The 19,881-nt window shown below is 39.7% G+C and overlaps 2 protein-coding genes across 2 annotated transcripts in view; both read left to right on the forward strand.

Annotated features, from left to right (window-relative positions):
* map3k5 (mitogen-activated protein kinase kinase kinase 5) overlaps positions 1-13,259 on the forward strand; it is a 59,235-nt gene extending 45,976 nt beyond the window's left edge. The window contains exons 18-29 of the mRNA XM_066676777.1: positions 473-578; positions 3,019-3,176; positions 4,299-4,479; positions 4,722-4,739; positions 5,514-5,691; positions 5,778-5,946; positions 6,100-6,285; positions 8,549-8,898; positions 9,504-9,616; positions 10,077-10,186; positions 10,447-10,523; positions 11,995-13,259. Of these exons, the coding sequence (XP_066532874.1) occupies positions 473-578; positions 3,019-3,176; positions 4,299-4,479; positions 4,722-4,739; positions 5,514-5,691; positions 5,778-5,946; positions 6,100-6,285; positions 8,549-8,898; positions 9,504-9,616; positions 10,077-10,186; positions 10,447-10,523; positions 11,995-12,055 (1,707 nt within the window). The 3' untranslated portion in view covers positions 12,056-13,259. The remainder of the gene's footprint in view (positions 1-472; positions 579-3,018; positions 3,177-4,298; positions 4,480-4,721; positions 4,740-5,513; positions 5,692-5,777; positions 5,947-6,099; positions 6,286-8,548; positions 8,899-9,503; positions 9,617-10,076; positions 10,187-10,446; positions 10,524-11,994) is intronic.
* A 965-nt stretch (positions 13,260-14,224) lies between these two features.
* Positions 14,225-19,375, forward strand: LOC136702820 (uncharacterized). The gene is made up of 7 exons (XM_066677958.1): positions 14,225-14,267; positions 16,312-16,358; positions 16,451-16,466; positions 16,555-16,959; positions 17,421-17,546; positions 17,653-17,849; positions 17,973-19,375. Exons 1-7 carry the CDS (start codon positions 14,254-14,256, stop codon positions 18,104-18,106), a joined length of 939 nt encoding a protein of 312 aa, XP_066534055.1. The 5' UTR covers positions 14,225-14,253; the 3' UTR covers positions 18,107-19,375.
* The last annotated feature ends 506 nt before the right edge of the window (positions 19,376-19,881 follow it).

Here is a 19,881-nt window from a genome sequence, read left to right on the forward strand (position 1 = left end):
CATAACAATAACCTCCCTGTGGTTTATCAACAGCATGTTTTTGTGGCTCTTCCTTTGTTCTGCTAGGAATTCTATAGCGTGGCTTAAGTGTGCCAGCTATTAGTGTTATATAGTGTGTCATTAAGGTTTCACACATGCCACATTTCTCTATAAGTGTAGGCAGAGGCACTCTTGTAAATGTTAATCTGTTTTTGAGGGCATCTGCTGTAGTTTCCTTGGAAAATCCCTGTAAATCCTATCATTGTGGTTCTACATTAGAGCTATGGTGCGATTTTCACAAAAACTCCTGTGACAAGTGTGTCTTCGAATGACTTCTTCTTCAGAACAAGATCTGAACGTTCCTGCAAGCGGTGTCTCTTTCTTTTGCCTTATCTCTTTGACCATGTTTGAAGGTCCTGACATGTGCTCTCATGCTCGTAGATCATGATAAAGTGACTCATCCTCTGTATCTGCCTTTTCCCCCTACACACAGGGAGACAACGTGCTGATAAACACCTACAGTGGAGTCCTGAAGATCTCGGATTTTGGCACATCCAAGCGTCTGGCTGGCATTAACCCCTGCACTGAGACTTTCACTGGTACGCTATGCCTTTTCTAAACACCTACACTGAAAGCTGCAGCCAGCTAGGTTTTGGATTCAGTTATAGAGAATGCCTCTGTGGGCCTGATGTGCAGTGTAAAAAAAAAAATACCCTACAGGTACATGTTTACTTGTACAAATCTACTCTCAAAAGTAAAACTGATCCCATACACAATTGAGCGCATGTTGAGTTTAAGAGCTTTGGATCTTCAAAGCTAAACTGAATGTGACATAAACATATTCACACAAAAAAGTGTTCATCATTTCATTAAAACATCTACCTACACTAGAGAAAGGCAATAAGTGAATGAGTTGCCGCCATTTGTCAAGAATTTACAGCTCAGTGTTTGACGTTCCATTTCTACCTTAAATATGTCACTAGATGAGGCTGATGTTATGTTCCCTTATACCATAAATGTCATTTTAGGAGGCAGGTGTTTGCATCTTGTTTACAATTTTCATATTCAGGTATTTAGCTCCACCGTAAATGGATCAGTTCTAATGTAATATTGGTGATATTCACTAGCTTCTTATTTGGATATTCCGTTCCACATAAAATAGGCAACTGTGAGAGGCTGATGTTAGCTTTTGAACCACAAGTGTTTATTCCTTACGTTATTTGTTTAAAACAAACAAAGCACAGGGTTTACACCTTTTATTCCATACATTTGGGTTTGTACTTTTATAGATTTTAGGGAATTACTTGCTTTCATCTGTTACATTTGCCAACTTTGCATCTTTTTTTAAATATTATTATTATTCCTGCTGGATCCATTGCCAGTATTTCCTCTGTTTTACTCTGTCTTTGGTCATAATCGAGTCTTGTAGAATCTACAGTTATCTCTGTGGATACATTTTATGATTTAGTATAGTAAATATATTACAGATTGCTGATTTACTAAATTTCAACAAATTTGCAGTATCTGAGTTTGTGTTCCTCGTGTCTCGCTTCTTGGAGGAAGCATGTGATTGACCCTCTCAGCATTAGGGGTGTCACATGTATGGAGTTCTTTGACAGTTGTATAATCATATGACATATCTCTGTTAAACATTAGTGTACACTTTTTCCTGCTTCCCTCACTGTTATGAGAATGTTTTGCCCCCTCTCTTTTAGACCATGACCTCATCTAGCTCTCTGCTAATCCAGTCTCAGGTCGTACACTTTGGGCCTGAGAAAGCACCACATGACCTCAAAATTGGCCTTGATCTGTTGGCATCATTTCAGACAAATATGCAAACATCCAAATCAGAACATTTTGTTTTGAATGGCAAACAAATGGTACTTTATGGTCCTCCCAGAGCTCGGATTAAGTTTTAGCCCTTGAGGCGCCCTTGATCAAGATGGAACCGGTTTGTAAAGATCATTCTCTCCCCTGAGGCTGGATTTTTGTCTTCCCAGAGAGAATGGAAGCAGTAAAGCAGCACATTTTCAGGCCAGATTCTCTAGAGATCCACTCAACTTTCACACACTATTATCCTACAGTGCATTGGATTGAAAACATCCAAGTGCCTCTGGAAATACGCCTTGACAAAGATCCCACTTGCCACATATTGAGTCATTTCAGTGTTGCATGTGGTCAGATCTGGTCATAAAATCACTCACATCTCACTGGCAGTTTCATTATTAACCAGTAACTACTACAGTTACTACTACATATGTACAATCAAATTCACCTCTGGTCAGTGTGTGTAAATTTGCTATTGATGTTTTAAGAGCCTGCAAAATGTCTGAGTTGCAATTATACTCAATAATCACAATTATTACATTATTGAATAGTTTTTGCTGGCCTCAATATCACCCACTGTATTCACTGGTGTATTTGTTTACATAAGTACGAGCATCACAAATATATTAGCCACTTGCTCTGTTATTAAAAAACAATTTTTATTATATTTTATTTATTTAAGATATTTATTATTATATTTTTTAATATTCAAATATGTTCTAATGTCTGAATATTCTTAACTTGGGTTGTGAAAAATTGCATCTCTCTTTAAAGGGATGTAATTGTATTATTAAGCTATAATAACAAATGACAATAATATGGTTTATCACAATTATTTCTGCGACAAGATATCGACAACAAAAATGGCTAATGTGACAGGATTAATAACTGTGAATGTTCATGTTAAAATCTATTGCATAATATTGATGCAGTGTATTCATATGTAATGCAGTAATAAAGCTCAGAGAATGTGTTTAATGAAAGCATCCCAACCATCGGCTCATGAGCTGTTGAATGCTTGTGAGGAACTGTTGATGAAATATTGTAATAAACAACTATGGGGCACTGTGTAAATGCACAAAGACAACCGTGTGATTGGTTGGAAGCTCATATGCGTGTTGTAGTAGAAAGTACTGCACAGACAATTATTGGGATAATGATTAGCTTTCAGTCTGTTTACGGTGTTGTTTATAATGTTTTCCCCCCTCAAAGGTACACTACAGTACATGGCTCCTGAGATTATAGACAAAGGCCCTCGAGGATACGGGAAGCCAGCAGACATCTGGTCACTGGGCTGCACTATTATAGAGATGGCCACGGGCAAACCACCCTTTTATGAGCTGGGTGAACCACAGGCGGCCATGTTTAAGGTAAGAGAACTACACAAAGGCACAACACACTCTAAAAGTGTAGAAGAAACATTGATAACAATGAATTTTTCAATGATTATTAAATATAGTGCTAATATTTCCGAGCAGTTAAAGTTCATTACTTTTATTTTGTAATGATATGATGGATTATTTTGTAATGTTAATGTACTGTGTCTCAATAGAGCTACTGTTTCTATGCAAGACACATTTCAGATCTTGGATCTGACAAAGTATTATATATCTCTCTCTCATTTAATTTATGGTCAATTAGGTTTTATCAAATATTTCTTGAAGTTGTTGGTAAAGAAGGAACTGTTAGTTTTCTCCAGTGCTTGTACTTCGTTATGGGCCTGGGTGTATAAGAGATTGTACTGATCCTATGACTGTTTCTTTGTTGGAATAAATCCAAGCCCTTTCTATGAACATGGAAACTTCTAGGATTTTGTTTACATTTCCAATGTATTTCATATAGATAGGAATGCTGCGAATCCAAATAAAAGCTCTGATAAATGAATTCTCCTATTCTATTTAACGTCTCAGCTGTTTGAGCTCAGACATTTTTATCATAAATTCCACAATCGCTTGTTTGCAATAAAAATATAATCAACTTTGGGCGTGGTCGTAATTCATATTCTAAACATATTACTGATGTATACAAGGTCAAAGCTGGGCCTATTACTTATCTCCTACTGATAAAAATGTATGCCTTTACCTATAGAATAAACTGTAGATCATATTACTACCACATACAGAGTTGCAGTCCTCAAAACAGAATTGTGGTCAGAGGCGACCTTAAATTTAATGCATTTTTTTCAGGAGAGGAAGTTGGACCGATTTCAAAACGGGTTGGAGGAAAAAAAAAAAACCCTGTAATTACACATTAAGAACATTGTTACTAGTGTGTTGTATGCATTATTGCATGGATTATAGGGTTTGTTTATTACAAATATGTCAACTTCAGTTATTACTCATGTAATTTCACTTAATTATTTAATGAATACAGCTCCACTCCTGTAATTTATACGTTGTTAATGTGTAACTACAGCTTTATTTCAGATACTGCATGTAAGGACTAATGGCATTGAATAGCATTTATAGCCTTGTTTTAACCTGTGTGTGTAGGTGGGAATGTTTAAGATCCATCCGGAGATACCGGACTCGATGTCTAAAGAGGCAAAGGCGTTTATTCTTCGTTGTTTTGAGCCTGACCCCGACCTCCGTGCTACGGCTATAGAGCTGCTAACACACGAATTCCTCACAGTCACCTCCCGCAAGAAAAAAGCCAAAGGCAACAACTTCACAGGTGTGTTTTGGACATGGACTACATTCACTTATGTTAACATTTACATCTGTATCAAAAACTATCACGTGAGATATGAGATAATATCAAACGGCGTCTGCCATGACATTTGATGATTTTTGGCAATGGTATTGTAACAGTGTTATTATTACGTCTGTTATGACATAGTTATGACATTTTATTAATGGTATGTAAATTATGATTTTGTCATTAATATATTGAAAATATTTTCTCTCCCTTTTTAGCTTTGTCTCCAGGAAACGGTGAGTATGCAAATCACAGTATAATAGCTAGTACTTACCATGTATTCCAATTAATTCAATAAGTAATTTAGCTAGAACATTTTGGTATTTTGGGCAGTACGGTGGCGCAGCAGGTTAGTGTCGCAGTCACACAGCTCCAGGGTCCTGGAGGTTGTGGGTTCGAGTCCCGCTCCAGGTGACTGTCTGTGAGGAGTGTGGTGTGTTCTCCCTGTGTCTGTGTGTTTCCTCCGGGTGACTGTCTGTGAGGAGTGTGGTGTGTTCTCCCTGTGTCTGCGTGGGTTTCCTCCGGGTGACTGTCTGTGAGGAGTGTGGTGTGTTCTCCCTGTGTCTGTGTGTTTCCTCCGGGTGACTGTCTGTGAGGAGTGTGGTGTGTTCTCCCTGTGTCTGCGTGGGTTTCCTCCGGGTGACTGTCTGTGAGGAGTGTGGTGTGTTCTCCCTGTAACTGCGTGGGTTTCCTCCGGGTGCTCCAGTTTCCTCCCACGGTCCAAAAACACACGTTAGTAGGTAGATTGGGGACTCAAAAGTGTCCGTAGGTGTGAGTGAATGTGCCTTGCGCCCAGTGATTCCGGGTAGGCTCCAGACCCACCGCAACCCTGAATTGGATAAGCAGTTATAGACAATGAATGAATGTTGGTATTCACCATAATCTTAGCAATAAATTGTTGATTTATGTTCTGATTTTAAAACACACACTTGATGCTTGTGGTGTAGACACATAAATAGAGTTCAGTGATAGACAACAGTGTATTATAGTGCAACTTTTATGTGTGTTAGAATACTTGCGCAGTATCTCTCTCCCCGTCCCCGTGGTGGTGGAGGACACCAGCAGCAGCAGCGAGTACGGCTCCGTTTCCCCCGACAGTGAGCTCAACAGCAGCCCCTTCTCTTTCAAACCCAGCACCAAGTGCTACAGCGAGAGAGAGGTCAAGGGCCACCGCTCCCTCTTCCTCAGGTGATCAGAGAATGAATGACCGTGTAAACAAGCTGAACTAGACCCGATTGGTTAATGTCAGATGATTGAGGTTGTGTTTTCTGCAGTATTCCCGTGGAGCAGTTTGAGGACCACAGCGCCCCCCCGTCCCCGGAGGAGAAGGACCCAGGTTTCTTCATGCTGAGGAAGGACAGTGAAAGGAGAGCCACTCTACATCGCATCCTGACCGAGGACAAGGAGAAGATAGTCGTCAACCTGCAGGAGGCGCTCACACAGGCCAGTGTACACACTGAGAGCGGACCCCTGACCTCTCCTGATAACATTTATACACTAACACACTCTGGGGTCAAAAGTATGTGGACACTTCTGTTAGCTGTGGGTGTATTTGCATTAGGATAATAATTCTCCTTTTTCTGTCACTCTCTCCAGGGCTCCGAGGAGACCAAGTTAAAGCATGAGCACATTTCAGCGCTGGTGGCCAGTCTGGGGGAGTTTGTGCGGATGGCGGACCGGAAGATCATTGCCAACACTCTCTCTCGACTCAAACTGGAGCTGGATTTCGACAGCAGTGCCATTAGCCAAATGCAGGTGGCGCTCTTCGGCTTCCAGGATGCGGTGAGTATGTGTGTGTTTGCATTAGACCTCCATCTCTCGCCATTATTCCACTGGAATTAACATTGTAATCCAATTTGGGAAGTAGACACATGGTGCTTAGTGGAATTCAACAGCACAGTAAAAGTCTATTTAAACCCTTCAATCAATCCGTATAATCGTAAGATAGTGTAAATACATATATAAGGCATGATTGTTATGCAAGCTATGTGGCATAGACATGTATAAGTGGTTTTACATGGGTATAATTACATGCATAAGACCTAAACACCACTATATGATGTCAGTAAATCAAGTTCCATAATGCATTGACATCAATGTTCATAACAAACACCTGTGAGAACCTCTTGAAACCCACTCACTAACAGGGAGACCTTGCCCTTAAGCGAGGGAATAGCACTCCACCCTATCGAACACAAACACACAATCCTGAGATAACCATCAACTCGCCAGAGGCAGTATAGGAGCAGATGTTTGCTCAGGTGGTAGAACATTGGCTCCCGATGCTGTGTATTGTTGTGTTTGGGTTCCACAGTGTGTGAGGCATTCCCTCGCTTAAGGGCAAGGCCTCCCGGTTTTCCAGGCTGGCTTTTCCCCTCACCCGAGTTTTCTATCTTCAAACGTTCTGAGTTTAATGAGTTATTCAGATACTGAGGGGCTGGGGCTATGGTATCGCAAGCAGAACCCTGGTGACCCCTGTGCTGTATGACACTTTATCAAGCATTAAATTAGGTTAATAAACATTTAAAGTGACGTGGTACCCATTGTAGATTATAATTATGTTGGGATATGTTAGTAAACCTGTAACCCAGTTAAAACCAGTTAAGCCTTTAGAACCAAGATTAGCGTAGTAGCATTGACATCAGTGATCATATATGTGTTCATAACACACACCTGCACTTTGAGAAACTCATGGTCCTGACAATAATAAGTTTGCACCACTGTGAGTTGTTTTTTTGTCTTGAAACAAATGCTGAGTAAGATGCACAGAGATATGCTCCTCGGAGGAAGAGATGGCAATCTCTGCTTTCACAACCGATTACAAACTCACTTAATAAACACTGCTTTTGATGATGGTGCCACCTAGTGGCTACCAAACTCTCCTGCACCACTTTCCCTATCAACTCTCTTCATTGAAACATTGAAAAGCAACTGGGGAGTGAAACCCTCACTGGAGGGCAGTGTTCGTATAGGGACACGACACTTACATAAATCACTTAAACATACTGTATTTGCTCTTGCTGCTCCTAGTGGCTACAGCACTGCATTGCACCTTGTATCAACCTGAGGAGTAAAAATGTGTATCTGTGACACTTCCAGGAGTCCTTCATTACAATTTGCTTATGCACAAAGCCTTTGATTATTGTGCCACCTATTGACCATGACTCGGTATTTCACTGTGTTTAGTGTGTATTAAGCTACATGGCATCGACAAAACCCATTCGACCATTTTGTTCAAGCATTCATTAGCCAGGTTTAAGCTGATATTAGTATCTGTGTCAGGTGACACACGTTTGCTTTCTGACGTTAAATTTGTACCATGATGTCCTGGGATGAATTGGGATACGCTGGATTTCAGTGTTGTTGTTGATATGAGGCAGCTTGCAATGCTACATCAGGTAGCACTTTCTGTGGCCCTCGTGTAACATGAGTTATAACTAAAAATAATAATACTACATTTTATTTGTAATGCACTTTACATTTCACTACTATACCACTACATTGTGTACTACACAGGGTTGAGGAAGGGATTTGTGATTCAGCCCTAGTGTATATGCAGTGGCATAAATCGGCCTGTCGTGTTAGGGTTAGGATCTTAGGCTTTGGGTTGCATTTTGTGGCGTGGTGATGGTGTGTTAGTGGCACAGAAACATGATACTGGACACTCTGCTCTGACACTGGGCTCACGTTGTTAGCGTTATGTCATTGTGATATTCACTGCTCTGTAAAGTCACCACTGTCATTTCACCCGGGCTGTGTCACCTGACCCAGATGTTATGTCTTCTTCACTTTAAAGATGACAGAAAAGGATAGAAGTCACATTATTTTAATATATAAAATACACAGTATTCATTGAAATTGCTCAAAATGTGATGAAGCCAAACTGTAGGGTCCTGTACCCACACCTTAGTAAGATGTAGCAACATGTTTATTACAGTGTGTAGGGTCAACCCTATTATTACATGCTTATATAGAAGTTATAAATCCTTATGAACACTGCCTTAGAGTTTTACATAATAACATAAAAGCTCTTGTGTGTCTTTAGCTGAACAAAGTGCTGCGGAATCACAATATCAAACCTCACTGGATGTTTGCGCTGGATAATATAATCCGGAAGGCCGTGCAGACCGCCATTACCATCCTGGTGCCAGAGCTCAGGCCACACTTCAGCCTGGCGTCTGAGAGCGACCCGGCCGATCAAGATGACGACGACGATGACGCTGTACCTCAAGGAAGCCCCTCCCACAAGAGCAGAGCCCCACCAATCGTAAACCATGATGACACAGTGGCTACGTCTGGAGTGAGTACGCTCAGTTCCACTGTTTCTCACGAGTCCCACACGGCGCAGCACTCCGTTAGCATGGAGCTCGGACGCATGAAGCTCGAGACCAACAGGTGGGATATTCCTACATATTTAATACATAACTAATTGAGTTATGAGTGGAACTGACAGTACCTAGGTCTATACATCAGTTTTGTTAGTCATAACCACATTGATAGATTGTAGTAACTTATTAATAACCATATCCTGTTCTTTTGTTCTGAACCCTATAGTAGTATATATTTTTATGTTTAGTTCTACATAAATCTTGGGCTACTTATTTATTTGTAATTACCATATTCATTGTTGTCATAACTATATTATTACATATTAATTACAGGTAAAACTACATTATGTAAGTCATGTATACAGTATCAATAATTTGGCTGTTAGATGTTTGTTTGTTTGTTTGTTTCATGTTAAAAATAAATAATATATTTTTGGTTTTAACCCATTAGGCTCCTCTGTGTCCACAATAGTAACCTTTAAATACATTTCTTACATAGAAATTACTTAATAGCCATAAATATCAATGCCTGAAACATTAAATATTTACCCAAATTACAAATGTTTTCTTCCTTGTTTATATTGACTTTAAAGCAGAAATTTGCCTGAATTACCTTCTTTTAAGGTCTTTTAAATGTCTGAAATTGAGTGTGTATGTGTGTTTGTCCTTCAGGTTGCTAGAGGAGCTGCTACAGAAGGAGAGAGAGTATCAGTGTATCCTGCAGCAGGTTCTGGAAGAGAGGGAACAGGAGATTAAACTACTGAAGATGCGCTCTGAGCCCATTGGTCAGTCTGTATGCAATACACATACAGGTTCACAAGTTATAGACATACCTAGTGTTTCTTCTGAACTGAAATATATCAGTGGCTAGTTGTTTTGTGGTAATACTCTTTCCTTTTCTGGGAAAGGTTTAGATTAGGTACTGGAACTTTGTTGTGAGCATTTGATTACATTAAGCCACTTTAGTGAGTTCTACAGTGAGGTACTGATGTGGCTGTAATGTACTGGATGGAGCTCCATCACTCCAGACAATGCAGGCCGGAGGACTTCTACACCCCTCTGGCTGATGCCTAGCACTTAGGGTCATGAGTAGCTGCTCCAGAACATCCCTTAAAAAGGCTGCAAATTGAAATACAACAGAGAGGGTTGTTACAGTTGTCTTGTGATTGTAGAAATATGATTCCTGCTGTAGCTGGAAGGCACACTTCTGATGTTTAATTCTGTTGGTTTGTTTCTGTATTATAGACGCTGCTACTCCCTCAGTGAGTACCCAGAGTTCTTTGGGAGGAGAGGGCGACTCTGAGCTGCTCAAATGGCTGCGATTACATGGAGCAGATGCTGACTCTATAGACAGAGTAATGAGTCTTCTTTTGTATCTGTGTTCGTCTTCTCTGTGCACTTTACTGTGATACAGTGTCATTCAAATAGAGGAGGAGTGTTTTAAAATTGGGAAAATGATATGAAATTGTTTGTAAATATGTAGTGTTTTGTCACTGTCAGAACAAATATATTGTTGGGGTCACATTTGAATTCACTGAGTCTGTGAAATAATGAAAGTAAACGCATTAACATCAGCTGTGCACTTCTAACGTTGAGCTTAACATTTGTTCTGCAGATCGTAGCAGAGGACTACACTCTGGATGACATCCTTCATTATGTCACCAGGGACGACCTGAAGAGCCTGAGACTAAAGTGAGTTTACAGCTTTGTGTCCAGCTTTCTTTTCTAAGTCTTTTGAAGGGTTATCAGAGTGAAAAAAGGGTCTCAGGAGCTTTTTAGATGATGGAGAGAGCTCCAAATGTTGAAAAGCCTGAACAGAGATGAGGATGTTGTGCTATTCCTGCTCCCAATGTGGGTAGTGTAGAATTGTTTTTACTCTTTGGGATTACTTAAGGTGAATTCTTTCATTTCCATCAATCCCATGAATCCAAGGAGTGTTTGAGCACGATGTGATTTTACGAGCTGCTGTTGTGAATCAGATAAAAACAAATGTGAACTCTGCTGTAGCTTTGAGATTTTACAGATGGTTAGTTTGTAACGGACGTCTGCATTTTTTAAAAAGTCATGAGTGACAAATCTCTCTGGCCAATCAATGCTTTGCAAGGTTTCCATCTTACATTTAATTCCTTCTCTGCTCGCTTCGAACCACAAGGGAGCAAGAACTAAAAAAGTCGCTTTTCCATCACATGGTTCTGGCTCGACACGGCTCCACAAGGCTCGGCTCGTTTAATGCTTGTCACTTTTCCACTGGCAGGGCTTCCCTGCGAAATGGAGCCTGTGACGTCACAAAACCCCATCGCAAACAGGAATCACAGGCTTTGAAAACCACAAGAACGATTACAGTAAAGTTAGGCGCTGTTTACTCATCGTGTATTCGTGGCTTGTTTTTGTTTTTAGGAATGAATTCGGCTCCGCCTCCCCCCCACCAGTTCTCACAGATCAGTTTTACTTGTTGCACGTTCAGCTTTCACTGGAAATTATCGTTGGCCATCGGCCCAAGGAGCAAAAAAAACACTTTGAAACACATCGAGGTACAGTCACAAACTGCCGATGTGAGTCCGATTTAAAAATAAATGTGAAAGCTGCTGTAACTTTAGAGATTTTAAGAGAGAGTTTGTACTGGATTTGAACAAGCTCTGGGTTTTTTGGTGATTGACATGACTCTGACCAATCAGTGCTCTGTAGGGTTTACACAATTTAGTACCTACTTTTCTTGGATCCCACAGTTGGAACACTGAGTGAGCTGGAAAACGTACCCGGTACCAGGTACCAGATTTGGCCAGTGGAAAAGCAAAAGAGCCGTGCAAAGCCGAGTAGAGTCGTGTAGGTCCCATGCAGTGGAAAAGCACCAAAAGTACCCAGTTCCATGTACCAGGGCCCAAAGTTACCTAATGGAAAACAAACAAAAAAAAGAGTAGAATGGAGCAGAATAGTGTAGGTACCATGTTGTGGAAATGTGCCTTTACCTTAACTCATCGTAACCTGTATTACATTACCTTAACTTTCCTAAAAGTAACATACCTTATCTTACCTTTAGCCTACATTACTTTACTCTGAGTGAAGTGTGACCGTTCCAGAACTCTAGACCAGTCTCTGACCTGAATTCTAAAGATAAAACACACTGACTGTGTCTGATTTCTCCCTTTGATTCTCTCTTCTCTAGGGGTGGGATCCTCTGTAAACTTTGGAAAGCCATCACAGAGCACAGGGAGAAGCCTGACTGAGCCTGGGAACTCTGGATCACCCACTCCTGCACTTTATTCTGACTTTTTAGACCAAATCCTTGAGAGCCTGCTCTAGAAAATACACACCCACAGGTGCCACTGATACACCTGGGCAGTCTGGAGTAGGAGGTCTGTCCAGACCCTAGCAAGTCCGGCAACTCAGAAATTTCAAACCCCACCTCCAAAATACCCAACAACCAATGGGGTTTACCTCAAACCCTGACCTGAGGGGTACTTCCCTTAAATACAGGTGTTTAATTGTATTGACCTTTAAAGACAATGTGTTTTATTGGAACCAAACTCTCTGGAGGACCATGGATTTAATACACTGTCACACTGCAAATACAGTTTAGTGGGTTACATTCTCTTAAAGCAACAGCAACACTTCTGAAAGAGGCTGTATGTGGAACAAACCTCTAGCTGACATGTTTGTGGCTTGGTGCTTCTTCACAGAGGAGAACTAATATTCTTTAGTTGTTTATTTGTTTACAAACACCAGAGACTGAGAATTTTCAGATGCTTTTTAGACTTTACAGGGTTAATGTTTATGACCTTAAGCTCGGGTTTTAAACATTTCACAACGTCCGTATCGTTAACACTATGGACTTTTTGTATTGTAGTCTTTTTGGACGTTGTCTGCTTTTTCGCTGGTTTATACACTTTACGGAGACTTTGTATACATTTCCCTTTAAAGCGCAGGGGGAACGGCTGGTTACTGCCCTTTTACTATTAACGCTTTTGTACCGGTTAGTGTTTTATTTTATTTTTAGCAAAGTGACTGCCATAAGCACATACCGTATTCCTGCTATTCGCATAATTCAACTTGTACTGTATCCTTGAAGTAGATGGTGGCAACGGAACAAAGAAACCAAGCCAAATTCCTGTTATTCCTAATATTCCATAGTGAACAGAGGTTAGGGCTTTCTCTGACAAAGTTGTTGTTGACTTCTTTTTTTTTTTTTTTTTTCTTCCTGCCCAAAACCATCTTCCATTATATACATTCATATCTCTCTTCGAGTCCAGTCCTAATGCAAAGTAATTTAACATGTCTTTTACCAGCTTTTCTCATTTTATTTAAACCTCTCTGCTGTTTGATATAAAATATATTTAAATTGCATCTCCTCAATCACGATAAACTAATGAGATTATTTGTGTAATGTTCTATAAAAAGACAATCCTCAGAATTAACTGTGAAATTAAAGTGTGACTTGGAAAACATTTGACAGCATCTTGTTTGTTTGTTTTTTGTTAAAGTGTTTGTGTTGATTAGATTTCAAAATCCTTTATTTTACAGAAAGAGAAAAGAGTATAGCCTACTGCTTACTGTAATTAACTACATTTCTTTGTGTGGACTGTAAAAATAACAGTCATTTAGGGCGCTATATTCTGTAGGCAGCATTTTCAGCAGGATATGTGCACTCCTCAGAAGTGGACAGTCACATTCAAGAGGCAATGTAAGGTGCCTGACACGGCAGTGTCCTTGTTGTGACAGAAGTTTGTCTTCCAGTATAAATAGTTCAGATGTCTTTTAATGCCCTAGATGTGATGACGTATGCTGACTCTGAAGAGTGTTCTGGATAATTTTAGCTATTTATCAGTTACAATGCTGCCTAATGAGAGAGCTGCTAGCTCTGACTCGGCAGATGAAAATGTAATCTAACAATGTAAACAACTGTTAATACCAATGTACATTGAAGAACTAACTGAATAACAAACTGAAAAGACTTGTGACTACAGTATTGCAGTGTAGTAATAGCAGCCAATCCTCACTCTGATTTCACCCTTGGTTCCTGTATTTTTAATACATTACATTTAATTCAATACGAAAAGAAGATAAGAACCAGATGAAGGCAGGGCTAGATAGACCCTGTTTTTTGGCAGACAGTTTACTATTACACTGATCTGCCATGAAATTATGACCAACTCTTTATATCATTACTGTCTGTTCTCTCAGCTCTTTGACAAAAGAGGAAGGCATATGGTGGATCATTCTCGATGGTGTGAGAACCTTGTTCTGTGAGACAAGGTTTACATTTTTGGGGGGCCTTGAATGAAAGAATGTACAGAATTGAATTCTATTAATTCTAATACTATGTACTCTGTATTGTGTGGCCATCTTCTGACAATGAGGAAATGACATAGTTCTGACACTCCAGTTCTGTTGCTTCAGTTTTAATGCAAACAACGCATTGTGAACAATGGAAAACAACAGGTAGGTTACAGTACACAGTGTTATTCTTTTTAGGAATATTCTGTATGAGATAATTTTTGCATTTTTTTTGTTTTTAATGCGAAAAGCATCAAAATTTCTAGTTAATCGCAGTAATATGTGGGTAACGGAACAGAGAGGTTGAACTGAAACATGATACTTGATTTTACACGTCCGATTTGTTTAGGAAATAAAAGATCAAGTGAGAGGCGTTGAACCATTACTCAAAGTGAGAGTTCAAGCAGTCATGCATAGACAATGTTTTCTGTTTCATTTTCTCGTACTCAAATGGATACAAACCTTATAGAACGCTAGTCATTGTGCTAGCATATTTCCGTAGAGTTGATCTTAAATCTAAACTTTCAGAAACAATTTGTCTTAGATAAATGACTTGTTTATGAGTTAGGACATTACATTTTTAATCACAGTTTCATAATTTGTTTGTGTACAGGGACATACGACACATTGTTCTTAGTTTAGGTTTAAAAGATCAAAAGCCCCACCGATGCTATGCTAACGTAGGTGCTCAAGGTCACAGGAAGGTGCGGGTGGTTGTGGTTATCAGTAGAATCGACTTGGCGTATCAGAAGACATACATACAATGAGAAAAAAAGGAGATAACACAAGTTTTAGCTCTGCTTCAACAGACAACAATGTTTATCTTTTTTATTTTCCCTCCATTTTAATCAGGCAGCTCTTAAGCTCCCGCTGTGGTAAGACCGTAGTGACGTTACACATCGTCTAACCATCTACAACCATGTACCTTTTCCCCTGTTGGTATCATTTTTTAAACATGCCCTTGTTGAATGTAGATATGTGCAAAAGTTTGTGAACACAGGCTGAACATTACTTATAAAATTTAAGGTGAGAGTTTGTCCCTCCTATACTGTAAAGCCTTTAATCTACAATTTGGAACATTCACTTTAATGATCGCATTACATTCTGGGGGCTTTGTTCTCTTTCTGACACTGGGGCTCATGGTCTGCTGTCTATTGGCTGATGTTCATTACGGAGGTTATACAAACTGTATGTGGACTTTAAGGGGTGTTTACAAACTTTTCGACATACATGCATTAACAAATAAAGTTGTTTTCCTGCTCTCATTGCTTGTGTGGTAATGTGAAATCTAATGGAATATCATTTGAAGCCGCCCATGTCCCAATTTATATTCTAGGTCTCTAATAAACATGTACTTACAACTTAACGATTCATGCAATAACAATGTAACTACTGAGGATTTGTTCACTGTGACTGATGGGCTACTCAGTAAAGCTTATGCTCACATGTAACATCCACAATTGTTCCTGTGTAATGACATTAATTATGTAGTATCTTTTAAGAAAAACCTGTGTAATTATTAAAAACTAATAAGTGTTAAGCTGTGAGGCTGAAGTATTAAATAAATTAATTAAAAGAACTGTGTGTTGATAGTAAAACGTTGGATGTTATATATGTGTTTTTACATGAATAATCATCAGTAATTACACAGTTATTCCATGTAATCTTCATATGTAGCTTGATAGTCTTTATGAAGCTTAAATATAAAGTGGGCCTTGGACGGCTTTTTCTTTTTCATTCTAATGTTGGCTTCGGTTTTGTTTTTCTGCATGAAATCAAATGTAAATCATAGTTCGCATGATCAATGGTTTACACTGTAAAATTGCAGTAGATTTACATTGTTTTATTTGGAGTGTAACTGCGGTAAACTCACAACATATAAAACATTGTTTTTAAACAGCATTATTTCAGTGTGATATAAATACGCATTACAGTAATAATAATCATAGGGTAAATCACACGCTTATTACTGTCATTTGACTTGAAGTTTCTGTCACATAAAAAAGCTTTTAAAATAGATTTCCTGTATTCCAGCAGTAAAGTAGATGACTGTATTTGATTTTTCCTTCTGTAAATTTATATTCATATCTTGGCTTGTAAATTTGAGTGTTGGGTGATTGCTGCTTGGGAATGGGTTGCAGGGCAGTGTGTGTGCTGCATCATTTTATCACAAAAACTTTATCTTTACATTGTTCATTTGATTTTACAGCACTTCTCCACCTCCCTGTAAACGGAGGTGCAAGTTCAATGGACCAGGTATGAGATGCATGAATTCATCCATGATTCTCAGAAAATTTAATATGAATCTAACATCATGTTTCTCTTTTATTTTCATTGGGATGCTGAAGCAGAGAATCCAGAGAGGTAATAATTTATCTCCTGTTTTGGCAGCTGAAATCAGATATTATCCACATTCTGATATTTTTTCAGTCTCTCTCTCAATCTCTCTCAGTTCTCAGGCCAGTGCCAAGACCACAGAGTTGTTGATGATGATGATTCGGAATGTCTACGTAAGAGCCGGGGGTCGTTTTAGCACATACCAGTTCATCCATACATGTGTCTTAGACTCCATCATGGCGGCCCTTCATTTGTCATCCATCAAACACATTAACGTAGAGCAGCTTCTGAAGAGAGATGCCTCACTTGGAGTAATCCTGTCCTATATAACAACAGAAAAGTTTGATGAAGCTAAAGCTCTGTGGATGAGACAGCTGGGCCGTCATCCTGAAAATAACACACTTAACTGTGCTAGTCGTGTGCAACACCACTTTCCACTGTTTGTTAAACTGGTATGTGCTAACGTCGATTACCACCAAGAAACCCCTGACACCAAAGCCATTTATCAAAGAACATTGAGGTGAGTCATGAGTTTAAACACAGATGACAGTAGTTATTCCTGGCCAAAGAGTAAAAAAAAACTGCGGTACATGTACAGTATTGTTTACTATAGGTGCAGTGTAAATGTACTTAAAAGGTACCTTTACATTTGTGCTGTTTTGTATGCTTTGAACTACAGTACTGTATTTATTTCTGTCTATCTTTTGGTGTTCTTTGTTTGTTGTCCTATTTTTATAAGCACTTTGGTTCCTTTAAAAGTGCTTCCATAAGTGCAGTGTATTTTTCGTTCAATCATTCATTGCCCGTAACTGCTTATCCAGTTCAGGGCTGCGGTGGGTCCGGAGCCTACCCAGAAGTCGTGGTGGGGCGGAGATACCTGGGCTTCTTTTCTCACACTGTTGCCACTGCGACCCTGAAATGGATTAAGTGGAAAAGAAGAAGAAGATGATGATGATGTAATCTCATATTTGTGTTTGTCAGCCATTTCCGTGGTCTTGGTGATGTGCAGGCTTTGGGTGATGAAGACAATCCTACTCTTATTTGGGTGAATCAGGTTCGCCTTCACCGTTCTGAACTGCCCCCAGTCGTTATAGATGATGACAACAGGTAATGTAACAAACTCAGCAAAAGAATAATAAATATATAGGTGACTTAAGGAAGTGTGTCTGTGATCCAGTGTCCTACAGATTCTTCTTCTTCTTCTTTCTTTCAGGATCTTTGACCTTCTGTTTCTGCTGCTGGGTGAAGAAACTCACATGGTACTGTGTTTCAACCTGATGAAGGACACCTGGATTCTCTTTGATAATGACCCTAATGTCAGGGCTCTTCGGTTCTTCAACTTCGAGCAGGAGATCCACAGATACTTGATCTGTTCAGCCGCCTACGTCAACACAACCCAAGTCAAACTTGGTATGTTCCTGCACTTTGAGTTTAGCGTTTCACTTTGGGGGGAGGTTGTCACTCGTATCTCTGCCTGTTCTTTTACTGGTCTCAATATCTAAAGACTTCCTTGCTCTTCACTTACCACTGTAGGTGTTCCTGAGACTGGAACACAAGCACAACTTTGCCACTCATCCGGAGGGTACACCACTACTGAAGAAGTCTTGGACAATACACTGCTGCAGTTTGAAGATCTGTCTTTTTTCTCCCCTGACACTGAGCCATGAATGTCATTTGTGACACAAACTACCGGTTGTGCCTTTTTGTAAACATTAGCCAATTTTGCCTGCTATTATAGATTTTCTTTTCTATGATTTCTAATATTACACACTGCTGCCCTTCTCACTGCATTCTCAACACTGCTGCAAAGACATAGACAAGTTTTTTTAAACAAGCGTCTGATTTCAGATGCAAATTGTCCCTCTGTTACAGACAGAGACCCGAGGCACGTTCACATTGAGCACTGGTTGCTGAGCTAAAATCCAGCGCTCCCTGTGTTAATCTGATTTCTAGGCCTTACACTGATCTCAGAAATTGGAATATGCTGTTGACATAGGACTTGAATAGTCAGATGACTGCAGAAATCAGATTAAAATGGGATTATTAACTGCTTGTAAAAGCATTCTTTGTCAGTTTTGAGCATGCCTCAGATCAGATTTCAGAAGTGAACAAACCTGCATCATTGCAAGTGAACATACCTGCATATTCATTCATTCATACATTATCTGTAACTGCTTATCCAGTTCAGGGTCGTGGTGGGTCCGTAGCCTCACTGTGAACACGCCTCGGGTCTCTCTCTCCTACCTGGAATCATTGGGCACAAGGCAAGAACACACCCTGGAGGGGCACCAGTCCTTCACAGGGTGACACACACTCACAAATTCACTCACACACTCACACCTACGGACACTTTTGAATTGCCAATGCACATACAAAACGTGTGTTTTTGGACCGTGGGAGTAAACCGGAGCACCTGGAGGAAACCCACGCAGACACAGGGAGAACATACCACACTCCTCATAGACAGTCACCCAGAGCGGGACTCGAACCCACAACCTCCAGGTCCCTCGAGCAACATGATTCTTGTCATTGTGTGAATTCAGTGGACCCTGGGAAGGTGGGAGAAGAAACATGCTAGACGCCACATCGCTGATCTTGGATTGTGTCAAACTACACGAATGTTACTCGTCCCCGATGCTGATATTTGGTTCCGACATTCGAAATCTGTCAGATGCAACTACATCGTACTCTAACGCTAACCCCTAATATTATTTCAACCACATTGTAAGCTCCAAATTTTTTCACTTTAACGATAAACCTGTGAATCCTAAACTGATCTCTGATCCTAATAAAACCCATCTTAAGTCTAAACACAATCACAAACCTAACTGTAATCTCCAAAAGATTACAAAGGGCAGATATCAGTTCACACTAGACTTGTTTTTCCATTTGTTTTTGTCACTAAACGCTCTTTTTTTCTTCTGAGCTATTCCTATCTTTTGTGTTGTCCTTGTGTTTTCAAATAAAAACTATGTTAATAAGGTGCTGCTATATTTTGCTATAATTTCCTCATCTTTGTAGTAAGTAGTTAAAGTAAAACAACTCTTAAAGTCCATCTTTGGTCTGTGTGTTTACTCCTTTCAGTCTTCACTGGTCCTGACTGTAAACACCACCCGCTGCAATTTAATTTGCATTCAGGAACATGCCGTTGCTTTTTAAAAACGTCTTGGAGTAGTCCCAGATCTTTTAAAGTTTATTTTAATGGTTCTTAGAAAATTCAATTACAACGTGGAATTCTCAAATGTTCTATAACATGCTGAGGACAAAGAAACAGATAAAAGGTGTAAAATCATGTGAGTATATTATTGTGAAGATGTGTTTATTCATCCATCCTTTCTTTCTTTTGCCACCATTTTAGATAATCAAAGTTAATATGTCTTGCTTTACTCACCAAGGATCTTGAACCTTCAGTTTTTGTTTCTGAGCAAGAAGAACATGAAAT

Source organism: Hoplias malabaricus, chromosome 7 (assembly GCF_029633855.1).
Source record: "Hoplias malabaricus isolate fHopMal1 chromosome 7, fHopMal1.hap1, whole genome shotgun sequence".
In the NCBI taxonomy this organism is placed as follows: domain Eukaryota; kingdom Metazoa; phylum Chordata; class Actinopteri; order Characiformes; family Erythrinidae; genus Hoplias; species Hoplias malabaricus.

Excerpts from the sequence above, each read along its gene's own strand:
- LOC136702820 (XM_066677958.1), top strand. Across the intron at positions 16,960-17,420 it reads ATTTATCAAAGAACATTGAG|CCATTTCCGTGGTCTTGGTG; the intron begins GTGAGTCATGAG and ends TGTGTTTGTCAG. Across the intron at positions 17,547-17,652 it reads GTTATAGATGATGACAACAG|GATCTTTGACCTTCTGTTTC; the intron begins GTAATGTAACAA and ends TCTTTCTTTCAG.